Source organism: Gadus macrocephalus, chromosome 3 (assembly GCF_031168955.1).
Source record: "Gadus macrocephalus chromosome 3, ASM3116895v1".
In the NCBI taxonomy this organism is placed as follows: Eukaryota; Metazoa; Chordata; class Actinopteri; order Gadiformes; family Gadidae; genus Gadus; species Gadus macrocephalus.
This window is the reverse complement of record NC_082384.1, coordinates 21,614,314-21,632,064: the sequence shown is the minus strand read 5'-3', so window position 1 is coordinate 21,632,064 and position 17,751 is coordinate 21,614,314. Positions and strand designations below refer to the sequence as shown.

At 44.9% G+C, this 17,751-nt stretch overlaps 1 protein-coding gene across 2 annotated transcripts in view; it reads right to left on the bottom strand.

Annotated features, from left to right (window-relative positions):
• Nucleotides 1-1,006: 1,006 nt before the first annotated feature.
• sorcs3a (sortilin related VPS10 domain containing receptor 3a) overlaps nt 1,007-17,751 on the bottom strand; it is a 136,058-nt gene continuing 119,313 nt past the window's right edge. Inside the window, exons 19-27 of one of the 2 annotated variants that reach the window (XM_060046459.1) lie at nt 16,064-16,250; nt 13,647-13,780; nt 13,069-13,192; nt 12,563-12,675; nt 8,858-8,989; nt 8,670-8,769; nt 6,085-6,226; nt 5,353-5,513; nt 1,007-3,171 (exon numbers count right to left, since the gene is read on the bottom strand). In XM_060046459.1, coding sequence (XP_059902442.1) covers nt 3,113-3,171; nt 5,353-5,513; nt 6,085-6,226; nt 8,670-8,769; nt 8,858-8,989; nt 12,563-12,675; nt 13,069-13,192; nt 13,647-13,780; nt 16,064-16,250 — 1,152 coding nt within the window. In that variant the 3' untranslated portion in view covers nt 1,007-3,112. The remainder of the gene's footprint in view (nt 3,172-5,352; nt 5,514-6,084; nt 6,227-8,669; nt 8,770-8,857; nt 8,990-12,562; nt 12,676-13,068; nt 13,193-13,646; nt 13,781-16,063; nt 16,251-17,751) is intronic. The other variant, XM_060046460.1, reaches the window with a different exon arrangement.

Genomic DNA, 17,751 nt, shown 5'->3' with positions numbered 1-17,751 from the left:
GACAGAGACAGTTGTATGGACTAGTGGCAGCATGTGGCTCTGGAGGTAGAGGCGGGTGGGCTGGTAACCGGAAGGTTGCTGGTTCGATCCCCGGCTCCACGGAGTGTCGAGGTGTCTCTCAGCAAGACACTTGGGCCCAATCCCATTTCCCTTATTTCGGGCCTTAACCCTAACTGCTCTCGACGAGCTGGCTGTCCCTTGCATGTTCGACACCACCGTCGGTGTGTGAATGTGTGCATGGATGGATGGGTGAAAGATTGGCAATATGTAAAGCGCTTTGAGTGGCCACTGGTAAGAAAAGCGCTATATAAATGCAGTCCATTCACCATTCACTAGTCACAGGGATGATGGCGGATTTAAAGACAAAAGGTGAAAGGGTTTATGGTAATCTGAGACAATGTGTGACTTGTACAATTTTTGTTTACTTCATGTCTTCTCAACCCTCAACTATAATTCAAAATATACTTCATGTTGGAGTTCGTGAATGTATTGTAATTTATGGCGGCGTTTTGAACAGTAACACACTTAATAGCTGCTCCCCTCTTGTTGAATTGCCTAAACTGAGATGTTGTTGCATGTAATCATGCTGATGTGGGAGTCACGTCTGATTGGGAGGTTCTGAGAACACACCTTGATCTTGTTCTTATGATCAAACCCTGTTTTCATTATCGTTCTGCCTGCTGTTCCAATATGAAAAATAAAACACTACACATAATTGCAGCATGTACGATCTAAATAATGTGGGGAATATATTAATCAGTAAGTAAAGATTTAACTTTTTTTTCCCTTCTCTGTGCTTTGTCCACTTGTTTTACTTTTAGAAACAGGAGTCTGCAACACTTGACATCTTTGTAGTTACTGCCTTTGATTGTTCTTAGCCTCACTTGTAAGTGGCTTTGGATAAGAGCGTCTGCTCAAAGACTGAACGGCGCATAGATGTAAAGACAAAGTGTTCATGTGGGCAGCACGGATTGTGATTAAAGCAATTATATATTATATATAACGGTTTGTACGTTCAACAGTTTATAAAAATGTCAATGCCCGGAGAAGAAAATTACTTGATGTACAAAAATACATTTATTGGAAACAATTTGAAACAAAAGGACAGAGGTTTTTGTAGAAATATTCTAATAATGAATAAACAGAACATCACCGATGAGTCATGCAGATTTTGTGCAATAAATTTGATAACTTTGATTTGCCCTTTGAAACAGGAATATACATTTCTTATTTATACCAGAAAATGCATGATGTCACATACTTTACCACAAGGGATTGCAATTACCAATGATCAAACCCTAAATATTATGTTATTCATAATGAATAATGCATTCAGTGAACAGCAGGTGAAACGGTTCTAATGACATAGGTTCAAAAACAGGACAAGAGGTTTCAAATCAACGGCCATTTGATCATAAGTATTTACACTATAAACGGTGCATATCAGAGCACTGCGACATTCATTTGTAGTGGTTTAGCTCAGTTCCCGCTCACTAAAGAAGTACCCCAGTCTACTTCTGACCTGCAGTAAAAACACTTTAACTACTGCTAAACCCCCTGGGAGATGGATATCGGTCCTTTTCCAGTAGGATGGCTTCTCATACATTCATTTTCAGAGGAAACACTAGTGCACTATGTTCACTCATGAACTCATCGCACCTCGAGCACCAGAGAAGGAGGAGCAAGAGGGAAGGAGAACATGGAACTTCCAGAGGCGGTGGCAAGGTTGTAAGATTGATTCGATAGGGCAGGATTAAAGCCTGATGCTATCGACGCTATAGTCATTTACATGAAGTAACTTTGACCTGAGGCTATAGCTAGCAATAATCGACAAACCTACATTGTCTGTAACAGGCTTATCATGAAATGGATCTATGACTATACTATAAACTTTAATCTAAAAAAACTATAAACAACCATATACAAACAATGGAATTAACGTTAGCTTATTAATCATGCCTTGCATGATTAGTTGTTCAGACAAGGAGCGAGATTTTCGGAAACCTTGCAAAAGTAAATTTACATATTAAATGCTTCACACGTTGATCATTAGTAACTAAAATCTCTCTAGGTAGTACAAACCCATAATTTATTTTGTGACTTTGGAATAAATACCATCATTTCAAAGGGCAAATGTACCTGTAGCTGTCATAGAAATAATAATGGTCACAGAGCATAAAAACTCGACTGCATGTACAATGTTCAAATGCTTTCACGTAAAAATGCAAAATAAATAAATAATACAATCTAAATTGTTCCTCGATCACGTTCATATCGTAGGCCTGATTGCTAGTAAATGTAAAACAACAGGTATTCTGTCCAACGGGTATATCTGTAATTACACATATAGCCTACCCTTTGTTGAAGGCATGAGTCCGACAGATAGCGAAATACAAATGCAAAGGATAGATACTTTAGAAAAACCAGGTAAAACGAATAGGGCTCCTTTGATGAATGATTAAAAATAACTATTTACAACACTTGCGTATGTACAGCAGAGGAGCAGTGTCCTCAATAAGAACATGCACATATTAAAATCCTTCTTGTCCAAATAAACCGAGCTCTGCTTAATTACACATTTGTGATCGGACCATGGACAGTCTCCTGCTGTCTGCTCGTAATAATATCTAGCTGAAAATGAATTATACATATACTATATACATATAAGAGAACAGAAGATAATATTGTACATTTTAATAATATTCCATGTTTTTAGTTAAGACTCTGACGTCATGGTGTGTATATATTGGCAGAAACCATCTTTGAAATATAAGATCAGACTTCCACATAACTCTCTCGACAGGTTGAGACAACAGCTCAAGCAACAAAGAGATTTTTCACTTATGCAAATAATGCATCTCCGTAGCTTTTTACACATCCACAAAACGTGATCGGTTCTGTCAAGGAGAACGTTGGTCTCCTTGAATGGGTTTTCCATGTTACAGCGTGGTTGTTGCCTAACAAGACACCCGTGCAAATTTGTATAAATGGGGTTCCTCAAAAAAAACAAAAAAAAAACGATGAATGACAATTGTGTTTGAGAATTACAAAACAGATAAACATGAATCCCCAACACGTTCTTATTTGTCCTGTACACACATACCAGCCATCTTTACACACTGGTACAGTTAGGAATCTCCCTTGTGTTCTCACAGGAATTCCCAACACCCCCTAAGCAGAGAGAGAGAGAGAGAGAGCGAGAGCGAGAGAGAGAGCGAGAGCAAGAGAGAGAGCGAGAGCGAGATAGAGAGCGAGAGCGAGAGAGAGGAAAGACACACCAACATGACAAATGTAATCCTTTTCACCACTCTGGTAATAGAATAATGACATTGACATTTTTCATTTGTGAATTTCCAATGGACTTCCGCAACAAGAGCGCAAATCATGTTGAATAAGCCCATTTCCAACAGCTATTTTTCAAATTGGAATGGCTTATTAAGGCACTCAGCAGCTTTATTCAAATGTAACCCTATTTATTTGAATATTACATTTAAATAGTGAATTTGAATCACTTATTTTCTCAATACTGGTCAGTTTCAATATTATTCGAAATACTTGCATCTTTCTTCAAATACATTTAACATTTGTTTTTTAATCGCATTGAAGATAGCATCGCCAACTATAAATTAATAATCTTGAAGAAGTTACATTCATAAATAATTACCTATTTAGTCATTATCTAGCGCCTAATGAGGCTAAACAATGGTGATTGAGCCTATGGCCCACTGATGAAAGCCTTGCATTTGTAGTAGTATGAATGTTACAAACTGGGTGTCCGTGGCTTCATTCCCGGGAACAAGCACAAGCGGCCGACGATGTGTGATTTTTTATCCTCAGGTATCGTTGTTTCGGGGCATGTGATTTATTCAGAGATACAATGTAAACAAACATGCACTCTGGAGGTGGTTCAAGAAGCATCCAAGTAGAAATTCAGGGTAAGGTTAATAAGCCACACCTACAGGGTCTGATTTACCCGGGTAAATCCTCAATCTATATTGATATGGGCGGGATGGGAAGGAAGCCACGCCTACAGGGTCTGACTTACCTCAGACCCATGGAACTTTATATGCTGCTGTGTTGACCACTCAAACAGAATCTAATCAGAACCGTTGTTAGCAATACAAACATGTGGTCCAATGAGGTACTAATGTTAGCATGAATATCGTGTAGTCTAATAAGGAATAGAAAAAAAATTATTTACGTCATGGCAGACAGTTAGTGATAGTTTTCCATCAGCCAGCGGTGATCGCTCCACCAAATAGGGTAAGAGGAGCTAACACAACAAACTCGCACTTCAACTCAGTTGTGTGGGAAGCGGCATAACGTTCTGGTCGCCAGTAAACCGACTGCCAACTGACTGCCGTCACACAGACGACCATGTTTAGATCTCCGGGAAGTGTGGTGCACAAACACACCTCGAATTACCACTTATCGTCAAAAAGCGTCACCAAAGAGAACAACCCTGAAATCTTTGAGATTGCCACTTTAAAAGTATCTGGAGTGGCGGAGAAGAAGGGATCTGGTGTCATTGTGTTCATAGTTGTAATCTTATAATAAAGTTGGAATAAATGACTTTGACTGCACTTCAAACAATGAAAGAATACTTGAATCCCAGATGAAGTGGAGGCAGTTTCTGTCCACAGTTTCTGCTTCCTTCCTATATTTCCACACCGGGGATAATACCGGCTCCTGAGCAATCGTCAGGCTGAATTGCTACAGCTGTTTTAATGGCTGACTGTGCAGCCTGCCTTCCTATCCAGCATGCTTATAGGGTGTAATTCACTGGTTGAAAGTCTTCTCTCCAAATTGAAGCTTAGTGCAGAAGAAGATATTTTCTACCCAATTTTCAAAATAGCTTATTTCAGTTTTTTAAGGGTATGCTTTGATATAAAACTTTTATAGTGATAGTTATTTTTTTTACTTGCCTAGTTTATGTGCAGTGATTTATTGCTATTCTGCCATTGTGATGGTCTATTTCTGCATTGCGAATAAAAAGCCTTTGCTGAAATACAATGATGAAAGTACACAAGAGCACACACACTCCACTGATTTACAATCAGAGCCGTAACAAACCGTCAGAATGACACAAACACAAAGTAAATAGCTAATTCCAAGATAGGAAAATATAATAATAATATCCTCACCGGAAACAAACCTGCACACCTACAGCTTGAACATGTGCCTGGATCTAAGAATATGGAAGTCCAACTAGAAGTCCAACTAGAAGTCCAACTAGAAGTCCAACTAGAAGTCCAACTAGAAGTCCAACTAGAAGTCCAACTATATCTGGCTTTGAAGAAAGACGTGACCCCAGACGTGTTTTTAATATATCGGTGCGGAAGCTCCACTTACGTTTGATCCTTGCGTCCAGCTCCTTCTCCATAAGCTCTTTGGATGTGGTGAACTCGCTCAGGGTGATCTTGGGTGTGCTGTCACCCTGACCTGCTGAGCCAATCATCTCTTGCTCTTTCTCCTGGTTCACCTCAGCATAGATGTTTATCCAAGGGATTTTCCTAAAGGTGAGAGGAAGGCGAGAAAGCTTTGGAATTGCTCGTCAGGGTTACCAAGCATAACGGCTCTCCTGAGTTATTTTCAGTCAATTCTTTTCTCATCACTTAAAATATACAAATTAACTAATCATATGCATTAAATCCATACATCAATAACCCACACCTTGATTCCTGCAGACCAAACGCGCCCTACTCCTACACAAATTTAATTAAAACGAAATTAGTATACAGTCAAATTATTAATCGGTTTACTTTGTCAACCGGCTTTTGTCCTCTTAGTTTTCTCTTAAGGCTTATGTCAATACAAGCATATTCATAATTAATGACAAATATCGGTTCCATTTCGCAAAGACACTTTCAAGAGGACACTTTGTGAGCATGAATAAATTATTTAGCAAATAACAGCTAAGGGGGGGCAGTAGCCGACGCCTCCGCATATTAAGCAACTTAACGGTCAATTCCTCAGTGTTTCCAGTGTTTACAATCATCTACGCTGCGCTCAACGACGCTTGCAAAAGCTTCGCCGCTCAGCCTCGTCATTAGGCGATGCTGATTGGATCGCGAAGAGACCCACCTCTTGAACTTGTAGATGAGGAACACAGCCAGTCCGAGCAGCACCACCGACAGCAGCATCAACATGGCCGAGCTGCTGTGTCTGGGGCTGGAGTCCACAAGGGGGGCTGTGAGATTGGTAGATAGCACACGTTTTGGTCGTGCTGCAGAAAGGTGGCCATAGTGTTTAAAGTGGGAGGGGAGAAGGGTTGGTTTTTTAGCAACAAGGTGTGTTTTGAGGCTTAATTGAGGCATGCATAGATTTGGTCTAGAATGTTATTTGGAGGAAGACAGTGAACAGGCATGCTGGTTATGGATGGTTTTATAATGGAAGGTGGAACGAGCAGGTCAGCATCAGCACGAGTTGTTATGTGAAAATGGGACGAATTGCTGTCTAACGAATCCTATTCCGTCTAATATTGAAACCAGCCAACCGACTGAAATTGAAACCAGACAATCTCATTAATATAAATTAGTGACTCCAAAACAGCCTGTTTAATAGTAGATGCAGAATGACCCCCTGGAACATTGATCAGGCAATCGGCAATCAAATCAAATCGGCTGCCAACATCCACCCACAATAAAGTTATTCTAGATAGGGATTTTAGTGATTAAAACAATTGTGTCTAATTAGACTAGCATCTCATTTAAATGATTGCAGAGTTAGTTTGACACACAAAGACTATTATTGTTCTAAGATGAACTCAAACAAAGCTTATTGAGAAGGGATCAATTTAGCACTAGAGATTTGAACTAGGGTCAAATCCTGAGTACTAATTGTATAGTTGTTGACTAGGGCGGGCTGGGTAAACATGTCCTATAACTCAAACACTTTATGATACCGTTCAGTCCTTTATAATATAAACGGATGGGATCTAGATAGATCATGCAAACTAGAGCCGATCATTTGCACAGTAGCGCTGTGGTTAAATGGCGGCTCCCATTACCAGAGCGGCCGCCTGGTAAAGTCATGGTTTACTAACAACAAAAAAACACAATTTAACGTCTACCGATGGTACGGTCGGGTAATCACAATGCATTCTATTGTTACCTCCCCAAATAAAGCCTGGAGCTCAGAAGTGAAGGCCTCTGATGTGCGTGACCTATCCCAACACGCTGCAAGGCCGTGTGGACCTTTACGCAGGTGGGGGGGTGGGGGGGGGGGGGTGAGGTGAACTATGAGGAACGTCCCCCGTGACGACGGAGGTGGCTACCGCACGCAACAACAAGGTCCTCAGACACCTTGAGCTCCCGGAGCTACACAGAGACCTCCCTCCAGCGAATTGTGAAGTTTGGGTGTCTCATGGGAACTTCTCGCCCTATGATATGGATGATCAGTGGAATCACTGATGAGGGCCCTCCATGGCCGTTTTAACATTCCTCCTGCTCAACACGTGTTGATGTTGGTGTCGGAGTCCCCCGCAAAACACATGGGGCTGTGGATCTTTCTTTCATTTCGCATTCAGGGGAGTTAAAGCTACGGGTTTGGATCTCCGAGGCATCCTTGAGCAATACGACCGGGGCCCCTACACCCTGCTCCTTCATGACACGTGAATTTCACTGTCAGCCGCTTCGGATAAGAAAGTCTGATAAATGACCTTGTTTTAAGACTACTAAAAGTAGAACAACTGTACTAATCATGAAGTGTTGCTCATTCATCTGTGATTGGAAGTGGGACACGCTGAAAACGGGATGAAGAGCGGACTGATGGACTAGACCACTGGCGGTTTAAAGTGACAGAACGTTTTGCCGCGGGATTCGCATGCGTTGAACCCTTTCTCTGGACACGGACAGCTTTTTACACATTCAAATTCCAACAGTTCAAACGTTCAGACGTCATTCCCAATTCATCAAGGCGTCAGCGTTTTTTCCGGAGATAGTAATCGCTGTGAGGCCCTTTAAAGCTCATGCCTCTTCATTCTCAAGGACTATATAATGAAGATGATGACAGACAGTGTGATACTCATCCTGTGGTCAGGTGGCACTAAAAAAGCCAAGGAACAGATGTTGCCCATCTTGATGATGGTCATAAAAGATTCCCTGGGCTTTCAAGGCGAGTCCTTCTTAAAACCGGGCCCCTCCCCAGCACAAAACAACTCCTGCCAGGAAACATGGCGGTGTGGCCATGAATGCTAACTCCCGATATAGCCCGTGATTCAACAACACAACAAGGGAATCTCAAGCGAACCGTCTAAATGAGTCAATATACAGTTTGGTTGTTTGTTTGTTAAGCTGATGAAGTGTTCAGGGATTTTCTATATTTGTTTTTTTTTGCGTTTTGGTCAGGGATGGCTATTGCCGATATTGGGGTTCAGACTGCAAAGTACTTATTAAACCCACTACTCAGTACCTTTCTGCTGGGGTCCAATATTCTAGCCAATATATGAATGCCTTTGCTGCATGAACGGCTTTTGAATACTACTACTTAGCTTATGGATTACCATGTCTCGTTCACTCAGCAATGGCATGCGCTTAGCAATTGCTGAGTTGTTTTCACATTCATGAATAAAATGCATAGCACAATCATGCCACGTGACATGCATATGATTCCATTGCACGTGCAAGCATTGTACTTCCCACGCCATAGCCAGCAAAAAGGTATCTTACCCAACGTTAACTGTGTGAAGTAAACAATGACGCGGATGCCCGGCTTCAGCTCAAACTCCACCAAGTTCTGGTTCAGCGCGCTGACGATGATTTTCGACACCTGGTTTGGAAAAGATTCAACATTGTTCACACGAGTCAAAAGTGAACTGACGAGAACAATGGTGCACACAGTGTTGACCCGGTCTCACCCTCTCCAGCTCCTCCTCGTGGTTCTTCTTGGAGAGCGACTGGTTCCTGTTGGGTAACAGGAAGAGCTCGGCAGCTGTGGGGACACCGGGGAACACGGCAACCAGGAGCTGCTCTTCAGGGAAATCCAGCACCTGCATCGTGAATCACCGAACGTGAAAAGCACCCTTCAGATCTCTCCTTCGTAATCAAGCTCCGAATTAATTTCAATGACGTCTGATTGTTTTAAATAGTTCTCACGATTGTATTGTAAATATTGTAGTTTGCCTGCGGATTAGCAACTTCCAACATGAATATGAAATTAATTTGGTTAAAGACGACAAATTGTTGAATAACGCAATTATGCATAAAGAGGCTGTGCGGAATTCACATCTCCATCTTATGCAGCAGTTCTTACAGTTCCGGCAGAGATATTCCTTTTTCCTGAGGCAAGAAAAATAAAGTCAATGAAATGATTAATAAAAAAAAGAAAAGGCATTATCTCCATCTCCTCTCTCGTTCAAGGCTTTTAAGGACTTCAGATAAACGAGGGCTGCAGCAAGCAACGGCCGCGGTGATCCTTCACCATTAAGGAGCCCGTGATATTCCTATTTTTTTTATTTGTTTTGAATATATTCCGCCACCACGGCCCGGGACAGACAATCGAGTGGCCATACCAGAGCACATCAATTATCAAGCAGAGGGAATCACTATTCCAGAGGGCGGAGTGGTGGACAGAGCATGACTCACAATGAGAGTGGGTAGAGGCAACGTATAGAAGCGAATGAGATTAAGGCGCAGCAGAGGCAATAGGCCCTGAAAAAAAGAAATCAATACACTCAAGCATGTTTGTTCTCGTTGCAATCACTCATTAGTTTAAAAAGCCTTCTGGCTGGGGCTCCTAAGAGGACGGCTCTTTTGATGCCCTGCAAAATCATTGCTGGATTAGAAAAAGGATCAAAATGAAGAAATCTGATTGCCATATCAAGCAGGAGGATATGCTAGCCACTCGATGCAGGAAACCGACCGGGTGGTTGGGGATGATTCACTTTGACGTCTTGACATGAGTCATGCTATGTTTACTACTGGTGGGAGACATTTTAACAAGGGCCTCCCCGAGCAGAACATCCGACCGTCAGACTCTGTTCTGTACAGAAAGTCTCCCGGTTCCAGTGCTGCGGTACGGCTCCTCATCCGGATTTTCCATGTCTGTATTGCACTTATGCCGTTCTGCTTTAACCAGGATTTGTATTGTACAGATTATTGGTTTATAGAGTCTAACGTCAGACACGTTAGCCTAATAACTCTTATAAATTAACTTCACTCATCTCTAATGAATGTATACCTACACCTGTATGCATCTAGATACATCCTGTCTGTGTCCTAGAGAACAAACTTCTTGGTAGACGCCTTACAACTAAACTCAAGTGACCATCAATGGTCACTTGAGTTCACCTTAAGGCCACTCCATTGAGTATCATTCCCCCCCCCCCCCCCCGTTACCCCATGTGGTGCTAAATCGAGGCTTCTAGTCCTCTAGTTATGCTGTACCACGGGGCTCTCACAGTGATCCGACACGGGGATATGCAGGACATTGAATTGACAAAGCATGGCAGACTAACAGCAGAGTGCCCCAGAGCACTCTGCAGAGTCTACAACGAACGCGCTTCTTATCGCCACTACATTCACGTCAGTGTGCCCGCTGTCTTCGCGCCTTCTCTCCTCCAAACCCGACCCGCACCAGCGGAGCTCACAATCCCCCCCCCCCAACCCCCCCTCGACTTGTACCCACACTCTGAGAGCAGTGGAGCAATCTCAGGCAGAGAGGAAGTGGAGTCAATTAAACTGGGGACTCTCGTGACCTAACTATCGGCCCTCTCTTTATCGCCTTCTTTTATCCCCCCGTATCTCTCGAGGCAAACCTCCCTTTAACATAGACAACAAGATTAGCGAGATTTCCGTACAAAGAAACTAAACGTCTCCCGCTATTACCTGCCCCCCACCAGCGCCTTGTCCGACACCTCTCACCTTTGTCGGACTGCTGTTGACTTTGTCACCTTCTGTAAAGAGAGTGGCTCGGGGTGGCTAATAAAAGCCAAGTCTCTGCACCAACCTCGTACATCGATGCGGGCGCACAGACACACACACACACACACACACACACGCGCACAAACTTGCACTAACACTCTCACGCTCACGCACAATCTTCCGGCAAACAGCACAATCGCTACTTCTCAGATGCTGACACGGCTAAGCCCCTAATCTCTAACAGAACTACAACCTGCAAACACAAAAATAACAAAATAACACCTGAAGTTGAATCTGAGGTTCTTCCAAAAAATACATTGGCACTTAACAGTTGCAGCACACCAATTACATCTGCTGATGCGGTCAGGTGGTGAGGCAGGGTTGTGCGGTATTAAAAACCCTATCTTTGTATCTGCACTCTTATTTTCAGGTAGATGTAAAGTGTTGGGAACATTGTGTTTCTGTTGTAACCAACGGACATCAATAGAGGAAATGGTGCCATGGTTGTGGTTGGTCAGCGTTTAATGCCGGCCCTGAACATTTGTTTCCTTGGAGCAGGAAATCTTTAGGAGCAAAGAGACTTACCCAGAAAAAGCCAACCCAATCATCAGCCTGAAGTTCATCTAATCTCATTTATTATCCTACTTATTATAATGGTTATCCGAGTTGGGTTATTTGTGAATCGATCTGCATTTGATGGTGTTGGGTCTGTTCAATGGTATAGCGTTCCATAAGTTCAGGTCAGTAATGCCGGCTAAAGGAGGGGGAGTTCTGATAGGTAACACTGCGTTCATGTAGTGGATTACCAAGACACATACAGAGCGTCCTGAATCAAAGACTTCCTGCTCCGCTCTCGCATTGACATGTCACGCGGGTATAGTCGGTCAAGGCACAGCTGAATGCGCTTCGCAACTCACAAACTCCCGAAGCCGCGAGCCAAGCAGCACTTAAAATTGATTTTGGAGCTTTCCCCACACAAAGTGAACACATCTGCTCCATTCATACATTTTAAGAGGGCGAAAAACAGGCAGGTGAAGATCAACATGCCAAAGATGTCAGGGCGCACTCATGCAAGCTTTCAGAGTCTGAGCGCCTCCCCTGTTAGGAATAAAGTGCTCATCAAGTGATTTCAGTTAGGGAGGTATCTCAGCACCCCCATTGCACCATATATGCGTTAATGAATGAGTGCAGTCATCCACGGCTACGGGGCAGAGAGTGAAGAGACCCACGTGGGAAGGAGGCGTTTGAAGAGTGTTTTTAAGTTGATATTAGAAATAATGAGACCTAAAAAAAAATGATAAGATCAGGCCGAGAGAGAGACAGGAGACAGAAGGGGGGAGAGAGAGAGAGAGAGAGAGAGACAGAGACAGACAGAAAGACAGAGAATGTGAGAGAGAGAGAGAGAGAGAGAGAAAGAGAAAGAGAGACAGAGAGAGAGACGAAAAGAGACAGACAGACAGACAGACAAAGGAAAGAGCAGGAGGCAGAGAGGGAGACAGAACGAGAGACAGGAGAAAGAAGGAGACAGAGCAAGAGAGAGAGAGAGACAGCGAGATAGAGATAGGAGAAAGACGAAGACAGAGAGAGCGAGACAGAGAGAGGGAGAGAGAGAGAGAGACAGGAAAGAAAGAGAGAGACACAGAGACACAGAGAGAGAGAGAGAGTGAGACAGAGAAGGTAGGAGTAGAACCCACACGTACCTGGAGTACAGACTTCTTAATGACGCAGCCCACATCAAGCCTCCACTCGGGGACGTCAGGGTTGAACTCGTCCAGGTTGGGCGAGAAAGATAAAAGCAGCGATTTGAAGAATTCTGTAGATGAGAGGCCGGGAAAGAGAAAATCAGCTGTTAATTCGGTCTGATCCAGGGGCTATATATCCAAGGAGAGCGTGGCTGTCATTTCTCTTAAGATGAGAGTCAGGCAGTTAACATTTTATAAAGGGAGAGTTATTATTTTTTTGCACAGCCCTACTCTTCGCCTATGGGCGAACGTACTCGCCATAATTTCAGATAATTAGAAAATGTCAGCGCCATAGACCAACACATCCGACAGTAATAAATCATTACCTTTGACCATAAGCTTCCTTCTAAATTGGTTAATTTGGAACGAAGTGAAAAAAACACAACAACGCTGATTCGGTCCATAAGTTACCGTTCAGCCCTATTTTAGCGTACTGCACTTTCAGGGGAAAGAGCAAAAGTCACCTTGGACGGCCACGGTTCTGGTGTCCTGCAGAATGGCGTTGGAGGAAGACACTTGGACCGTGACGGTGTGCATGCCTTCGGTGAGGAAGGTGTACGAGATGCTGCCTTCCAGCGTTATCACCGGCTGTGGGCGGACAGGAGGGCGCACAAAGAGAAATGGTTCGTCTGGTGGTTAGAGGGTGTGTGGGGGCTAGCCGGGAGGTTATTGGTTTGATCCCCCCCCCACACAGTCTGCAGTCTACCGGTATAGGCGTCCTTGGGCAAGGTGCCTCAGCCATCCCCCTGCCACTTTAGAAACATCGGAAAAAACGTGTTTGATAAAAGCGTCTGCTAAATCGTGAACCGAGTCGTAGAGACAAAAACATTCTTCAATTATCGCAAAAAAGTCTGAAAAAGGATTTCTTCAAAAGTCGAAAAACATGCAGAAATAAAGTAACAAAAGAAAATCGCCATTCTAAACTCGTTCATCATGTCGTCAGCAAAAACCCTGCACAATCTCGAGTGCACTTGAACACGTAACCACGGCTAACAACCCACCCCTCCCCCCTCCCCTCTCCGACGACAACAACAACCAATACCTCGGTGTTGTTGTCCAGCCACCAGAAGTAGGTGACGGTGCGGGAGTGGCCGGGCCAGACCACGGCCGTGATGTTCACCTCCTGGTGGCGGATGGCCACGTAGGGCGCCAGCAGCTGCACATGCTCCACTGGACCTGGTGGCCGACATCACGCACACGCACGCACACACGCACACACACACACACACACACACACACACACAACCGTGTCAACAGGGTGCGCTGCGAGTGTGGAAATGAGCCACTCCACACTTTGACACATTGGTAAATGGTCTGGTAAATGGCCTGCATTTATATAGCGCTTTATCTGTAACCAGTGGCCACCCAAAGCGCTTTACAATATTGCCACACAATCACCCATTCATACACACATTCATACACCGACAGCGGAGTCAGCCATGCAAGGCGACAGCCAGCTCGTCGGGAGCAGTTAGGGTTAGGTGCCTTGCTCAGGGACACCTCGACACACGCTAGGAGGAGCCGGGGATCGAACTAGCAACCTTGCGGTTACCAGCCAACCCACTCTACCTCCTGAGCTAGTGCCACATTAAGCCATTGGCGCTTTAAGCGGGAAGAACCTTTTTTTTTGCATGTTGGCCACTCCATCAATAATGTCTACCTCAACTGTCAACATCAACGTTCAGATATTTATTTGTCATCTGCTCTTATTGTGGTTGCACAGAGACCCATTGTATTTTCTCCTGTAGTTCCACATTTAAACGCGGTACATTTCCCTGGCCCGTGCACTCTGCCGTGACACCCCAACATAATCCCGTCCTGGGTTAATACAGTGCTCCCTTATCGCCCTCACAGCTGGATGGCGCGTCGAGCCGGGGCCGAGCCGACCGCTCAGCCTCGGAGGCGGCTGTCCTTGCGGCCGGGGTGACAGCTCAGCGAGACGCAGAGTCGATACGTGTCAGACGGATGTGCTGAACTGAGCTCTTCAGGGATGAGGCTACCTCTAAGGCCCAATCCCATTTCTACCCCTTACCCCTCCCCCTGGTTTTGAAGGGGTAAGGGGAAGGGGTAAGTTATTAGAGATAGAACAAGTGCTGTGAAGCCTATGAGCCTACTAGCAGCTGACAGAGAGCCAGGGGAACTAACACACTAATCTCAGGGATAACATTTACAAAAGAAGATCGGTCCAGAAAAAATACAACAAAAAATAAAAATACAAGCGAAAAAGCTCGTCTTTGGAAGATCATTGGAGAGCGAGAGCGAGAGAGCGAGAGCGAGAGCGAGAGAGCGAGAGCGAGAAAATGAATAGAGAGAGATAGAAAGTAGGGAGTGAGAGCAAAAGCGAGAGAGAGAGAGACACAGCAAGTGCAAGAGATAAAGAGAGAGGGAGAGAGAGTGTGTTTCATTCCAAATGTATCGCACATTTTTACAGAATTTTCATAATTTCTAGTGGACTGTAGTGGACCACTGCTGTTATGCTTAAACAAGGAGCTTGTTCATCGCGATAAGCAGTAGATGGCTCTATTCCTCCAGTCAGGGGCACTTATACCACTAAGTAGAAGAGGGCACAATTCCATGGTGTAATAAAGCGCCAGCCAAACCACAAACGGAGAAAACCAATGCTTGTTGCCTTCGGCGGTAGCTTGGGTGACATTTTGTCACTCACCATTTTTTCACATTGATTAGCTGAATCTGTTTCCATATTACAGAGTCACATTTACCTTTTATCGATACAATAACTTTTCCAGCCCCATCAAGCAAGCGGTTTACATATTTTGATGTTTCGATAATCTTTTCAGAAATTTCATCCAATGCATTTTCAAATTGGTGGAGAGAGAGAACAAGAGAGAGACAGAGTCATAAAGAAGACACACCAGACCATCACTGTGGATTGGAGTTGGGAAGAATAAACAGTTCCATGTATGTAAATAAAATAAAAGCCCTTAAAACCACTTGTGATTATTATGTCAAAAGGCCTTGTTTAATTGCTCTCGCTCTCTAGACGTTGTCTAAATAATTCAGAAAATTCAGATAGAATTGTGTTTGGTTGATTAGCTTTTACTTTGTTTACTGTGTTGGCTTTTAATAGATAAGTCATATCTGAGCAAGTATTCCTGGTCAATAATTGGATAAATTAAATCAGTTAAAGACATCGTTTTCCAATTCACTTCATGCCCGATAATATCATTTCTCACAACTACATTTGTCACAATATCACTCCCGATCTTTCAAACGAATATAATAATGCCGAAAGGCAAAGATAAGCACATTGTGAAAAAATGACTCGAGTTTCATTGCCTTTTAAACTTCTAAGTCGTGTTCACCACAATTTTACAAACCCTTGGGTCGCAATTAACTCAAGACCAGCGAGGTTTCCATTCAATAAAGGAGATCAAACTCTAAACAGATAAAAGGAAGATGAAACTCTGGCTGCTGCACGGCGCTCTGAGATTAACGTACACGTGACGTGCAGGTAGAGGGTCGTGGTGTCGAATCCCAGCGAGTTCTCCGCCAGAGCCGTGACGCGGAATATGCCGGCCGCCTTGTACATGTGCCGGATGCCCTCCTCGGTCCAGCTCAGGTTGGAGTACGAAACCGCCGTGCCGTCGCCGAAGTCCAGCTGGATGTTGGTCCTCATGGAGTCCCCCTAGCACACGGCGGGACACACACACACACACACAGACACACACACACACACACACACACACAGGTGAGCGTCCCCACAGACCCATCGATGGTCTCTGAGCAGAGGACTACGGCTCACCTGATGCTGCAAACACAAAAACGGGCTGACAAACGTTTATTCTGATTCGTTTTATCGTTTTTTTTATTCGGAATCCTTAGCTTTAATGCATCCGTTAACAAGCTTGCACTATTGTCGTCCATTTCCAAAGTTCATTTGTAACGTTTTGAAGCAAATGCAAACTGAACCACAAACCAACCAAGACACACACACACACACACACACACACACACACACACACACACACACACACACACACACACACACACACACACACACACACACACACACACATTTATACACTAGTTGTCAAGTCACCAGCAGACCATAACAATAACATCATCTCTGACATTAAAACCACAAAAAGTCAACCAACAATAAACTCTCTGAACGGGGTCGGCGCTACCCATCAGGCCTTTGGCTCTGAGGGCGTGCGGCCCCAGCAGGCTCGTATTGTGAGGGAGCACTGGCGCTGGCGTCGGGCGCCTCGTACGTGCGAGTGGTACCAGGTCGCCACGTCCTCATCTGCGATTGCCCCGGCGGTGCTAATCACATCTGGAGCAATTCTAGTGTTTGCCCACAGCCGCAGTGCCTTGGTGGCTCCAGCTGCCGAGGCGACTGAGCCATGGCTTCCCCCCCGCCCCCCCCGCCCCCCCCTGCCACCCCACTCCTTTCCAACAGACCCCCCCCCCCCCCCTTGCATGCTGAAAACTCCCAGCCCTCCTCTTTGGCACACCGTAGCGTAAAAACACAAGCGAGGCGATCATCACCGACGACAATGCCTTCCCCATCCATGCTCGGCTGAAACACAATTTAAGGCTATGATTAGCCGCATTGTTTACCGTCCCCTCTCCCCCTCTCTCTCTCTCTCTCTCCCTCGTTCATTCTCTTTAAGGCGCAGCCTCGCTTGGCTCTCTGACTCTTTGTGTGCATTTAAGGCGTGTGAGCGCGTCGTCGTCTAAGCCCAGCGTCTGGGAATACCTTGAGTTGCGGCGGCGGCGGCGGCTGGAAACGATATCTCGAAAAACGAGTGGTCCGGCGGAGAGAATAGAAAGAAAGAAGCCAAGCCGGGGTCGGGATCATCAGCGTTGTGCTTCTATTGTTGTGGCGGGGCTGAGATGAGTGGGCACGGCTCCAAAACGTCAGGCCCGGTGGCTGCTTGCGTCGCCGGCTCACCCTTCCCACTCTCGTGGCCCACTCTCGTGGCCTGCTCTCGTCGTCCCTTCGCCGTGCCGCTCGGGGAGGGCACAATGGGATTTCCCTAATCTCCATTAGACGGATTCAAGGCCAACGAGTTAAATGTCACTCTTTTGTGTCTGAGAGGCTGGCGGCATACCGCTGAGCCCGGAGGCAAAGGCAAGGACAACAACAGCAGGGGGGGCCGCAGCGGAGAGAGGGTCCGGCA